Source organism: Rhipicephalus microplus, chromosome 8 (genome assembly GCF_043290135.1).
Source record: "Rhipicephalus microplus isolate Deutch F79 chromosome 8, USDA_Rmic, whole genome shotgun sequence".
NCBI classification, from domain to species: Eukaryota; Metazoa; Arthropoda; class Arachnida; order Ixodida; family Ixodidae; genus Rhipicephalus; species Rhipicephalus microplus.
Window position 1 is genome coordinate 5,603,095 of NC_134707.1, and position 12,932 is coordinate 5,616,026.

General features: G+C 43.3%; 1 protein-coding gene across 2 annotated transcripts in view; it reads right to left on the bottom strand.

Moving 5' to 3' along the window:
* Window positions 1-12,932, bottom strand: part of LOC119164002 (transport and golgi organization 1) — a 47,477-nt gene that overhangs the window by 20,044 nt on the left and 14,501 nt on the right. For both annotated transcript variants that reach the window (XM_075870833.1, XM_037416096.2), the window contains exons 8-11: window positions 11,661-11,818; window positions 9,074-9,172; window positions 4,873-5,081; window positions 1,275-1,365 (exon numbers count right to left, since the gene is read on the bottom strand). In XM_075870833.1, the coding sequence (XP_075726948.1) occupies window positions 1,275-1,365; window positions 4,873-5,081; window positions 9,074-9,172; window positions 11,661-11,818 (557 nt within the window). The remainder of the gene's footprint in view (window positions 1-1,274; window positions 1,366-4,872; window positions 5,082-9,073; window positions 9,173-11,660; window positions 11,819-12,932) is intronic.

Below are 12,932 nucleotides of genomic sequence, written 5' to 3' on the forward strand. Positions count from 1 at the left end.
TTTATCATGGACCCTGCAAGAAGCACATCTTTTGTCCCGGCATAGACAGGTGCCGACAAATCACATAGGCACTGTATAGCATAGCTGCATACCTAAGAAGGCCTTGCAGCAAAGAAGTATGTGATGGTCTTCTACTGTGTTAAATCGGAGGGCTTTGATTAAACAAAAAAAAAAAGACCAAAAAAGGTTTGTTATACCTATTCACAGGCAATAACTTTTTTCCTTATAAAACGACATTTTAAAGACAGAAGGTGGGTGAATACAAACTTGAACGAAACTTAGATTACTTTGCTATATCTAGAGATGAAATCTTTTCTAACACATGCCGTCACTGGAGCTAATGTACCAACAAGCAGCCTCGTCTTCCTGAACTGCACCTGCAAACTGCATCCTTAGCTGCTGCCTCAAAGAAAACAAGACACTGACTCCAGTGACAGCCCATGTTAAAAGTTTTTTCATCTTTGCAAGCTTCAATCTTCCCTTGAACTTCCTGTCTTATTCACACATGTTCCAGCTATTGTAGCAAACGGCCATTTGGGCGAGTAGGTAACCCAGGTGGTAACATACATCGTGTACTTGATACTATGGTCACGTGGCCATGTACATGTGCGCCAAACTGGTTGATACTTAAATATTCGTTTGCAGGAGCATAAGAGAGCGTGGACGTCAAGGAAAGGTGCTCACATGATGCAGCACTGTGCCACATGTGGCTGCTCACCCTTTCTTATTGACGCGACCATTCTACTTAGGCACCACAACAAAACCACCAGCGAATTAATCGAAGCTTTCCACACCAAGAGATGCGGGGAACGATGTGTGAGCCACTTATCTACTGCCCTATCAGAGAAGGAGTACTTTAAACTTAATCATTCTCATCATCCCTCTCCCACCGTTCCTTGATATTTTTGTCTTGCATCGATATTCATTCTGATTTTTAAACAAGAAAAACTGTAGCATGTGCACAATCTGTAGGCTTTTTATCTGTTGCCTCTTTGATAAACTTCCAGTTGCAAGGGTTCACCTGCATCGCTGTTCTCTCCTCTAGTTCCTGTCCTGCACTACTCCCTCACCATCTGCATTTAAAATGTTACATCTGTTGGTTTGTTAAACCCATTTCTTCTGAAGCAAGTTTCATAATCATCACCACCATACAATCTCATAATTAAAAAAAAATGGATCGTAATACACTGACACATGTAAAGAAGAGAGAGGAAGAAAGGGGGGGAGCGACATGAAACAGACAGGCCATTTCTTGTAAGAGAGAGATTGACAACCTGGATGCGTTCGTCCTTCTGCTTCAGCTGCTCGGCCATCTTGGTTGCCTCCTGGTTGCTCGCACTAACCTCCTCACACAGGGCCTCTTGCCTGCACAAAACGACAGCGAAGATGGCATGCATTTGTTAGTAACGACCTTCCTTCAATACACTCGAACCTCGATATGACGAACATGAATGTAACAAAACATCAGCCATGACAAAGTCAATGAAAAATAGCATTGCAACAGATGCAGCGCTAGGAATATATGTTTATAACAAACTTTTGACTTCGTCTAATTTACAACCTTCCTAACAAACATACAGCAGATTGCTTGTTTAACAAACATGAAATTATCAATGTTTACAACCTATACATTTACAGGCTTTTATGCCATTATAAGATGCAACAACAACAACAAAAAAATGGACCACCTCCCCGAAAGAAACCCTGATGGAATGCGAAGCAGCAGGGCTGCACACGGGTGGCGTTACGGGTTGAACCGCGCTAACGCGGGTGCTGTGGCGAGCGCTAAAAGATTTGTTTAGAACAATGGCTGCCATAGGTCTTGCAGGTGACACGTACAGACGTGTTTCAACGTGTACAGTAGGTGCGCGTCAGGTTTATTGCACATGAACCGATGAGGCGGCGGTGTAGCGAGCGGGCATGTTGCGGGCGAACGGAAGAGGCGGCAGCTGCGGGTGCTGTGGCGAGCGCGTGGCAGGCGAGGCAGAGAGTGACGTCAGCGCCAGCAGTGGCGTGACCTACTTGGTAGCGTGCCAACATCTACGGCGTGAGGTGCGTTTGTACGGAGGGACAGTGTTACACAGGCTAGTCAAAGAGCTGCTTCGCATCTAACAAGTTTGTATGCAAAAGTGAACTTTTGACAGACATCTGTCTGGTTGGGAAGCAACTAACATTGGAAAAGGGACACCAAACAATGTGTTCCGTTACTTTAAAAATGAGAAAATCCTGACGTTTCGGTTCCAGCTCAGACCCTTCTTTAGGAATGACTGTGAGGGATGAATTTAGAGATGACTGTGAGACACAGAGTTTACAACGCCTCCTCTTCAAGTCTTTCTTGTTTTGACCGACGTGTCGTAGTTCATAGCAATACACACACGGGAGCACACCTGTAGACCGACTTCACACTTCCAGGTGTTTGCCGAATATACCACTGCTCCACAAAAAGCCGGTTTGTGATATGCCACAACTTGCTATTGCAATAATCATTGATCCAGCAACATCACAACATCCTTACTTTGCTTCCATGATTTCTGATGTTACCTGACATTGCATGTTCACTGCGAATGTGTTCCTACCCTTTTTGTTTTACTAGAAAGCACTAGATTTGGCTGTTATTCACGTTTTTCTTTACTTTTTGGAATCATATGTATAGTTACGACACGTAGGGCTGTGCAAATATTTGAAATTTCGCATATTTTTCTCAACTGTGTTTGCTATTGGATTCAATCTGCACTGGAGTTTCACTATTCAAACTATTTGAACTTCCCAGAGACAAACACAATCAACATCCCCTTCAGGTTTTTTACAATGAGCCCTTCAGATTCTTTTTATGCTTCACCACATCACGTTATTGCATTGCAGCAAAGCTGCCTTTCAAACTTTGGTACGGTTACAAATGTTTTGACTCGAGGAAACACTGGTTCCATTCTCTGCAATATTGCCCCTTTATATTTTTAACATTTAACAATCTGGCATTACGGCACAGCTGCCTTTAAGGTTCTGGTACAGCTGTAAACTGACTCGCGAAGACGCTGGTTCGAACCTACGCGACAGAGGTGGGGGCTTTAATTCATGCCATTCGGACCAGAACGCCTGAAAAAAAAAAAAAATCGGACAAATATTCTGACCATCCGAAATTTCAGATGTTTTGTTTCATTGACGTCTACAGGACAGATTAGCAACTGCGAATTTGACGCCCTTGACCGCCAAAGAAGTTGGGCATCTGCAGAAGTTGAATGAGGAGGAGAGGCAGAAGAAAATAGCATTTTTTCCTTTCAAGTGTTGTGACACCACACTGGTTACACCAAATCATGTAAAAATAAATACAGTTCAGCCAGTGCATTGCCTCATCCTCGATAAAACAACTAGAGAGCACCATCCCTCCAACGTTTGACCAACCTAACAAAAGTAAACCCTTCCATGTTCCTATCTCATAAAGATGTGCCTAGGGATCCTCCGCTACTTTTTTTGCGTAATTCCATGACAAAGTCTTTGAAAAATATTAAACAACATTCGACAGCTATTTGAAAATTCTCAATTCAACCCACACTCAAGCTTTAACATTCATGTTCACTTCACACGCAAAATATTGTAATTCGCACAGCTCTAATGATACGCTGAACATTTGTGAGTGAGTAAATGTCAAGCTGGAGATTTTGCTGACGATGTTCAACATAGCACAACTTGTGTTCAAATGGGTTTTAAACATCCATTCTTGTCTTCATGCACACAGTTCTGAATGCATATTATGTTCATATGCTGATTTACTTTTTAACTCCCCCGGTTTAGGAAAATTTTTGCATCCCAAAAGGTACACAAAAAATTTTGTATTTTAAAAACTACATAGTATTAGGAGTGAGTGAATATTCAAAATTTCGAATATTTTCCAAATAGTTTTTACTATTCGATCTCATCCGCACTGAAATTTTACTATTTAAACTTCCTAAAGACAAATATAGACGACTGAATGACAGTGGCCCCTTCAAATATCGATATGTTTCACCTCGTCGCACAATCATTATGCGGCAGAACTACCTTTTAGGTTCTGCTACGATCGCAAATGTATTGATTTAAGAAAATGCTGGTTCCAACATGAAGATGACAGATAAAGTGGGGGCTCAATTAACGCTGTTCTGTACCTGAAATTTGGGCAGGAAGTCCGAAAAAGCGGACGCCCGAGATTCTTCCCAATTTCACATGTTCTTATATATTGACGTCTACGAGGCAGATTTGAAACTCCGGACTCTAAGAGAGCACACCCTTGTCCACTGCATCAGTTGAGCTTCTACAGAAGTTGAAAAAAAAAAAAATCGAAATTGCATCTTCGCCTTTCATGTGTAAAGTGTTGTTGGCAACACTTTGGTTGCACTAAATCGCATACTAATACAATTCGACCTCTGCATTGCCTCATTTTTGACAAGACTATGAAACACCACCCGTCAAGTGGTTCATCATCCTAGTGAAAAGAAACACTTTCATGTTGTTAACTCATGAGAACATGCTTAGGAGCCCTCTCCAACATTTTTTTTCCAGCAATTTCACTTCGAACTATTCCCAAAATATTATGAAAATATTTATTAGGAAAATATTCGATTCACACTCGCACTTTAATATTTGAATTCACTTCACACTCAGAATTTTCCTATTCGTGCAGTTCTACATATTATACTAAAAAATAATTAATATTTGAAATCACTCCAGAAATTTAGTCAGAATTTATCCGGAAATAAAAATAATTTCAAATGACATGTCACCTCTTAACTTTGGGGCTTCCTCAGTTGTTCAGTATTCACCTTTATGTGAAAGTGATATCGTCGACGAATAAACTTGAACAAGAACGAAGCATGCAAGGAGGAGGATATGGCAACTGACTTGTGCTTGAGCGCTTCCAGCTCGCTCCAGAGCCGGTCACTGGTGTCGGTGGCGTCCGAAAGGCTCTGCTGCAGCGAACGCTCCTGAGCCTGGCTCTCCGCGGCCTGCTCTCGCCAGTGGTCGCGCTCCGCACACGCCTCACTCAACTGCCGCTCCAGGGCGGCCAGTGCGGCACCCTGTTCAGTCGCTTCCGACTCCTTCTCCATCAACTGCATGACCCCCGCACACACACATTGTCAGGAGGATCGCGAACTGATGTGTTTCCACACAGCTGTCGATCATCAGAAACTTGTGTTGAATGGTGTGTTGAATACATGATGCTCATAATCGCAACGGCGCTTAACAGTGCCGCACATTGGCCTATCTAATGTTGGCACCTGTTGGGCTTCAAGGCGAGAAGAGAGGGCTTGTCTACTATGCAAGTTTATGTCAAGAGATCCGAGTCTGCATTTTCTGGGTCAGAGCGGAAACAAATTGCACTTGAACACTCTGTTTGCCAAAGCCACAACACTCAAATCTCTATAACGAGCTCGGATATAACAAAATCTTGCTTATAACGAAGTAAATGAAGAACAGTTCTGTAAAATATATAGCTTTAGGAATATATCTTTATAACAAATTTTCATTAATAACGAACATATTTTTGTGTAAGATGCAACTTTGTTATAATGAGTAGAGGCCGGATTTACAAGCACTAAAAAATTGAGTTTTAGGTCCCAAAAATAAGCAGGCAAAAGGTTTAGGGCCCCCCGAAGTTTTATTAAATATAGGCCCAAGAAATTTTTACAAAAAAAAATGCAAATTTTCGAAGAAATTTGTGCGTGACCTCTGCTTAGAATAGGAAAGCAAAAGAAAAATTTTTTTAGTTTATGATGGTACAAAGATGGCAGTGGTTTCGCAGAGCCATAAAATTTTTTTATTGCACAGTTTGCAGAACACGGTCTTCCCTTTTATTGCCCAGCATGGTGAGTGAAACATTCACTGTCGAATAAACACGCTCTTGGATCTCTCTATTTTAGGCAGGGCTGAGAAGGGCACCACAGGAGCCAGACTACTAAAAGGGTCTTTTAGCCTCGTATAAACCGGGTCTAATCGCAGAGGGTCAATTTCTCTTGTGTCTGTGAACACCTCAAAGGACCCCTCAGCAGGTTTTTCGAGTATGTAAAAGAAATGCATGCACCGGGCGCTCACAATCTCGTCTGCCAAAATTTTCTACGCTTCGCGCACCGGAAAGAAGTGAAATGTCCGACTGAATGCCGCTTGCCCTTCATCACACGGGATCGCGCTCCAACATAGTGGTGGCGACATACAACAAGAAATAGTCCTGTGTACATCAGAGTGGTACGTGACACTGCAAGAATTACTCGAGGTGACATAAGTAATTTGTACAGTCTGGTGCTTGAACAGAAGTATGAAGGTTGATAGAAAGCTATAAGGAATATAAAAACATACAAGTGGAATCTGTGCGCATTATTTACCGTATTTACTCGAGTAATGAACGCACTTTTTTTTTTCGAAAAAGCCGAGCAAGTTGGAAGTGCATTTATTGTGCGGAGTAAATTTTGTCAAAACTTTTTCGGGATGAGCAAAAAGTGCAATGCAAAAAAATTAGGCCACCTAGCTTTTCGCAATTGACACTCGCATACACTGTTTGCAAACACCTTCTCTGCAGCATTTCACACATCTTTCGTGGTTAATGGCACTATCTTCTGCAAGCTGTCCCCGCGCCGCCCGTGCATGCCATAATAGAGTTTTGCGGCTCTCTTTTCCAGCAATCGCTCAACTGCCACAGTGGTATCTGCTGTGACGTCGAGGGGCGCCCAGAAGCGTACGATACGATGCACCATGCCAACTTCGTGGCAACCTTGCACGACGACTGCGATATCGCCGTTGACATTGTATCAAGTAACCAGCATTGCAGCAAGCTACTACCGAAGGATCAAAACAAAAAGGTCGATAACAAGATGACCAGGTCGACAAGGTTGACCGAAGAGGGCAAGGAAGAAGTTGGCTTGCTTCGTCTACACAGGGCGAGTGGCCATTTCAAGCTCACCACCTCGCACCACGCATTCGCAGCTCGCAATTAATCAACTTAAAATTCTTGTGGTACAAAGCTGGTACAATTCTTCTGGTATAATTCTTCTGGTACAATTCTTGTGGTATTGAGCACACAGCTACTTCCCGTGTCTAACCAAAATCTCTCATGTGACATGGTCAATCGCCCGTTAAGGAGTAAACGACAAACAAAACAACAGCCGCTATCTGATTTTTTTTCTTTTTTGATTTACACTCGACTTTCCCGTGATGACACTCCACGGTTTCGCATTTGTTCTCCCTTTTCCTACGGCTACACGGAAGTGCCACTTGTCCCGTGCCTTGATAGCGCTGAAAGGTACATCTGAGATGGAGTATAGGCTGTACCCCATAAAGTGCCGAAAGCTCAATTTTGCCCAGTCACATGAATACCGGTCTTCAACTGTACTTGAAAGCAATATTTTAGGTTAAATAGTGCTCATATAGGCACCAATTGTGAATATAGGCGCTTACAGAAACTTAGGCACAAACACCAAAAATGGGCATTTATAGGCACTATAAACACAAAGTCCTCCTTAACCTCTAATTCATGCTCCTGTATGAAAGTGGCACGATAGGAACGCAAGGAACAAAATAGACGTTTGCCTAAAATGCGGTCTCTAATAATGAGGTTTGAACATAGCTGCCATTAGTTTAGACAAATAACTGCATTATAGCAAAGGTAACATTACAATTAAGAAAAGGTTCTACTATTGGCTTCAAACACTGTTGAATTGGAAGAAAGCTCTCGGAAAAAGACTAAAAAGACTTCATCTCCGGTCGTTAGCACCGTGCTTGACTACTTTCGTTCAAGTTATCTGCCACCTTTGATTTGTAGGGTTTAACGTCCCAAAACCACTATATGATTATGAGAGACGCCTTAGTGGAGGGCTCCGGAAATTTCGACCACCTGGGGTTCCTCCATCGGAAATGCAGCAGCCACAGCCGGGATTTGATCCCACGACCTGCGGGTCAGCAGCCGAGTACCTTAGCCACTAGACCACCATGGCGGGGCTATCTGCCATCTTCAACGCGTCCAAAGCATAGGGCAGCAAATTGGACATGGCTTTGGTTAGGCTCTCTGCAAGTCACAACTCTCTATTCGTCAAGTCATTAGTATGACAGACAATCCAGCCAATCCATCCACAGATGCTAGAAAGAAAGGAGGCATTCCTCCTTCCACAATCTGAATTACCCTTTCACAGAAGGAAAGCAATAAAAGTATTTAGTTATCTAATGGAAATGGACACTTCCTAGTCACAGCTAATTTATAGGCAAACACAAACTATATAGGCAACACAAGTCGAAAGTTCTTCATCCTCAAAGGCAGATGCACACAATGCCTGCAAAAATAGGCCTACGATTCGGACTGACATCACGAGCCACACGGCTGGTGATCCCGCTTTCAGAGGAGACATTTCCAAGTGCAGGAGCAGGACTATTTCTCAGTCACGAAGACGATCGGCTGCTGCCGTGCTTTTGTCTTCTGGGCGGGGCCTTTCCGGACTCCTTAATCAGACTGCAGCTCCGCTTGTTTGACCTGACCTCAGCACAAGTGCCCTTGTCAACTGACTGACTGTGATGAGAGGTGGGCCACTATACACCATAATCCTTCATGGAACTGACAGGCCTCTACAAACCGGTCAGTAAAGATAATTCTTGTAATATATGAGTTTACGCTAGCTAGACCTCTTACTACGCCATTACATATCTAATCTAATTCTGTTTGCCAAACTTTTTGGAGCTGACATCAGTGAAGCTATAAGCAAAGCTTGCATTCTGCCGTAGAAAGAGAGAGAAAGACAGACACACGTACATACATGCACACACACACACACACCTGCACACACGCACGCACGCACACACGTGCACGCACTCACACACACACACATACACACAGCAGTGAACTGCATGTGTCAGAAGCACATTTTCATCCACCTTACTTTCTTCACATTTGCATCATAGTTACTAACTGGAACCCCTATACTTTCGTTGGCTGTTAGCTCTAATTAACGATCTGCCAGAAAAAGTGGTTCATCAGTACTAGACCAACCTTGTGAAAAGCACGATTTTCCACCACTGCACAAACCTCTTGACACTTGCAACTGTAAGAAACTTGCAAACTCACCGTCTTTTGAGCGACAGCCAGGGCAACTTGGTTTGCTTCCAGCTTCTGCGTTTGCTCAGACAGGCGAGTTCGAAGTTTGCGCAGCTGTTCTTCTTGGTTCTGTAAAAGTCAAAGTACTCCATCACATGACTACTCAACCAGCAATGTACAGGAGGAATGGAAATAAATGCAAACAGATAAGCAACTACAACCTCCCCTATTAATCACTCTTTTTAAAGCGGTTGTAGCCTGAATGGTAATAAAAAGCTAATACACTCAAGGCTGAATATAATGAACACGGATATAACAAAATATTGGTTACAATGAAGTAAATGAAAAATAGCCTTGCAATAGATACAGTGTCAGGAATAACCTTTATAACAAATTTTTGGATATAACAAACCTATTTTCTGGAAAAATGAAACTTTATTATAATAAGGTTTGAGTGACTTCCATGATATAAGCAAGAACCATTCTAGCATCTTTTGACTGCCACTATGGTCATAGCACAATGAAAACAGAACACCAAGCTTTTCTGTCCACCCTACACACCCAGTTTGCACACACAAATCTGCACAACGCAGGCCTACGGACCACTGGAAACAGAGCAGATAAACGGTGAACCTCTGGAACAAGGTTGAATATAGCCAGTGTAAGACCATCAAGTATAAAGAGTTATTGGAACAGCAGACAATGTCAAACAGGGAATGGCCCCTCTCGGCTACAGATTGTGATTCCAAAAAGCAGATCAGTGGGCAATACGTAATCATTTTAAGCCCTGCTCAACTTCATAATGTTGCAACCGTGTAGCACACTTAGATCATGAGTCCCCAACTGGCACAATCGTCCACTTTGGTTGCAATAAAGTAATGTGTGGATGTCTCGTTCTATAGGACCTCTAAAATTACAGATTCCTGCTCCTGCAACAATGTCATGCCATAATCTTGAATGACTCAATTTAGATGCACTGCAGTTTCATCGGTTGTCGTCATGGAAAGTGTAGTGCGAAGCGCAACTTGCATGTGATAAAAGTAAGTTTTGCTTCGTGTCGAATTCAGAGTTTTAAGTGGGATTCACACGAGATAGATATACACGGGGGATAAAGGCAGAGCCTAGTGACATCAGCAGGCGACGTTAAGTCCCCCCAAATGTCCCTCACTCACCTGGATGAGGCGAACGGTGGGGGAGATCAATGTGGCCGAAGCCTCCACCATAAAAAGAAGCTGAAAAATTCTTTGACCCCCGGCCATAAATATCGGCAAGCTCTCGTATTGGGGGAGGGGGGTTGAAAGTCGCGTTGTGTATTGACTGGAGGAGGAGGAAAGCGCTGGTGTATCTTGAGTGAGGAAAGTATTGGTGTGGTTTGAGGTAAGTTCTCGTTGTGCACCCCCCTGCCGCTTTGCTCTGCGGCATTGCCCTTGGTACGACTCGCCACCACAAGCTTTTCTTTTTCGCACAGACGAACTCCCCCAAAGCAACGTTCCGGGCAGCGTCATTGACAACAGCTTTTCTTTCTTTTTTTCGACTACTAAATTGCTCAAGGCCGCTCTGACTCATCAAACACTACTATTGATTCGGTAGATAGTGATTTCAATAAAGTATCTTTCAATGAAGGTTGACTTTCTGTGAACGAAGAAATTTCTTTCATGAGAACAACCGAGAACGGAAGGAATCTAGCCTATTAATAGTTGACAATTGTATCTGTATGAACATTTCATTATAGTTACGAAATACAAGTTAATAGAAGACGACTTTCTTCACTACGCAAACTCAGCCTAAGATTCTGCTGCACCAGTGCAGCCGATAAAGTAAAATGTGAAGTTTGTCATGTTTCTGAAAATAAAAAGCAGCTCTGGGATTCTACGACTGCCTAAAGTTTAAACGTCTAATCTTGAATAAAGAGGCCTGTCAAAAAATTTTCTTTATGGAGTAAGACATCTCCATCAGGCTGAACAAGCAGAGCAGTAGCAGCAGATGTAACAACAACAAAAGCAGGCGATGTCACAATGCTTATCAGAATAACCCCTTTAAAACAAGACTAAATGTTACTCCATAGAGATGATAGCGCTCGATCATCTGCTTGGTTAACGTCTGCCACAGACAATTCTTTAGGTTAGTATTACTATAGTCATCGAAAGGGGTGTCTCACAAGCGAGAATATTTTTCTGCGAGAGAAAATAAGAAAAGTTGCTTCATCGTTCATTTTCGCCATTACGGTGCACACAAGTTCGGAGCGTAACTTTTTAGTAATTTGGAAGGGGCACCGCCGCTGCATTCTGCAAGAGAGAGGGCTACAGTGTGGCCAGAGACCCACTCGAAATTCCACTACATCTCCTGCAGCACGGGGATCGTTTGACCGGTCGGAGAAACAATACCTGCCTCCCTCGAGGAGCCGCAAGGAGGTTGCGTCGACACACGAACCCGTGACGTCATGTGATGCGTTGTCCTCGCATCTCCTCGAGGGAGTTCTCCCACAGGTGAATAACGCTTTAAATGTGAGCCTAGTTATAATTAGAGCCCACAAAACATGAACTGCCATCAAGCTTACCACCCCTATGGTCTGTATTATGTGAATTGAGCTGCAACACGTGGGGGCTCACTGCCTCACCTGCACTTCCTCGCGAAGCGTGTCCAGCTCACGTTCATGCTGGGACAGGGTACGACCTCCGCGATCTGCCTGTGCCTTGGCCTGCACCAGCTGGTCCGACAGCACCTGCCGCTCCGTCTCCAAGGTGAAAAGCCGCTGCTCCAGCATGGACAAGTTGCCTGCACCAACCAGAGTCATCAGTCTGTTGATTCCACAAATGTAACTGTAAGAGGAAACTTCAGCACAATGTGCGAGGAAGCAGCAAACACAACAAATCAGCCAACACCACAATGATGGGCAAAAACTGGTATTTGCTCTAGGGAAGCAGGACTATCTCCTCATGTCTTCTCTTTGTAGCTAAACACAAGCTAAGTGATGAAAACGTGTTGTGCCTAAGTACTAGGCTTGTGCGAATAGTGAATATTCAGGTTTGAAGTGATTTCGAAGCGAATAGCGATTTTGGTCGAATATTTTCGAATCGAATTGGAATAGAATGTATGACGTATAAAGAAAAATTGGCGTATTTATCACTACCTAACTAACCTGCACAATATATTTTTTTTAAATTGAAATAAGGCCTCTATGCAAGTGCTTTTCTTTTTTCATTAAAAAAAAATCGAAACAACTTTTGAGAAGTAGGAGGGTTTGACTTTCAGTAGGATGCAACTGATAACCTGTAAAAACTTTATTCATTATAGTTAGAGTGTATAAGTCTGCAAAACAAACTTTTAAGCTTAAAAAAATGATAAATCGATTTGAGGATCATATTGCCACCTGCTTCTAGTAGTGGGTCGTATGCCAAGGTGAAGGCTCACACCACAGAGAAGAAAGAAGTGTGCGTGGACCCCCCCCCCCCCCCTCTCTGGCAAACAAGCCCAACCGACGCGCTTGGTTAGAGCCCTGTTGCTCGGACATCAATAAACCTTGTCGACACCCCCTGGAGCGGCGTGACAATTGGTGGAGGTGCTCTTGGAGGTATTCTTGGTGTTGACTTCCTGCAGGAGTATGGAGCTGTCATTGACCTTCAAGAGAATCGCATCACCTTCTCAGCCGACCGAGCAATCGACAAGCAGGACGACCAACAACGTGCCGACATTCTTCGTGTTTCTGCTGAAAGTATAACGCTTCCTCCAAGAGCCAGTGTTATTGTCGACGTCACATGCTGTGGATTGCGAAATGGTGAAGCGATTGCAGAAAGTAATTTTGAACACCTGCTGACTCAAGGTGTTTGTGTGGCTAGGAGTATCATACAGCTACGTGATGACCGATCTCAACTGCTCGTTACAAATTTCA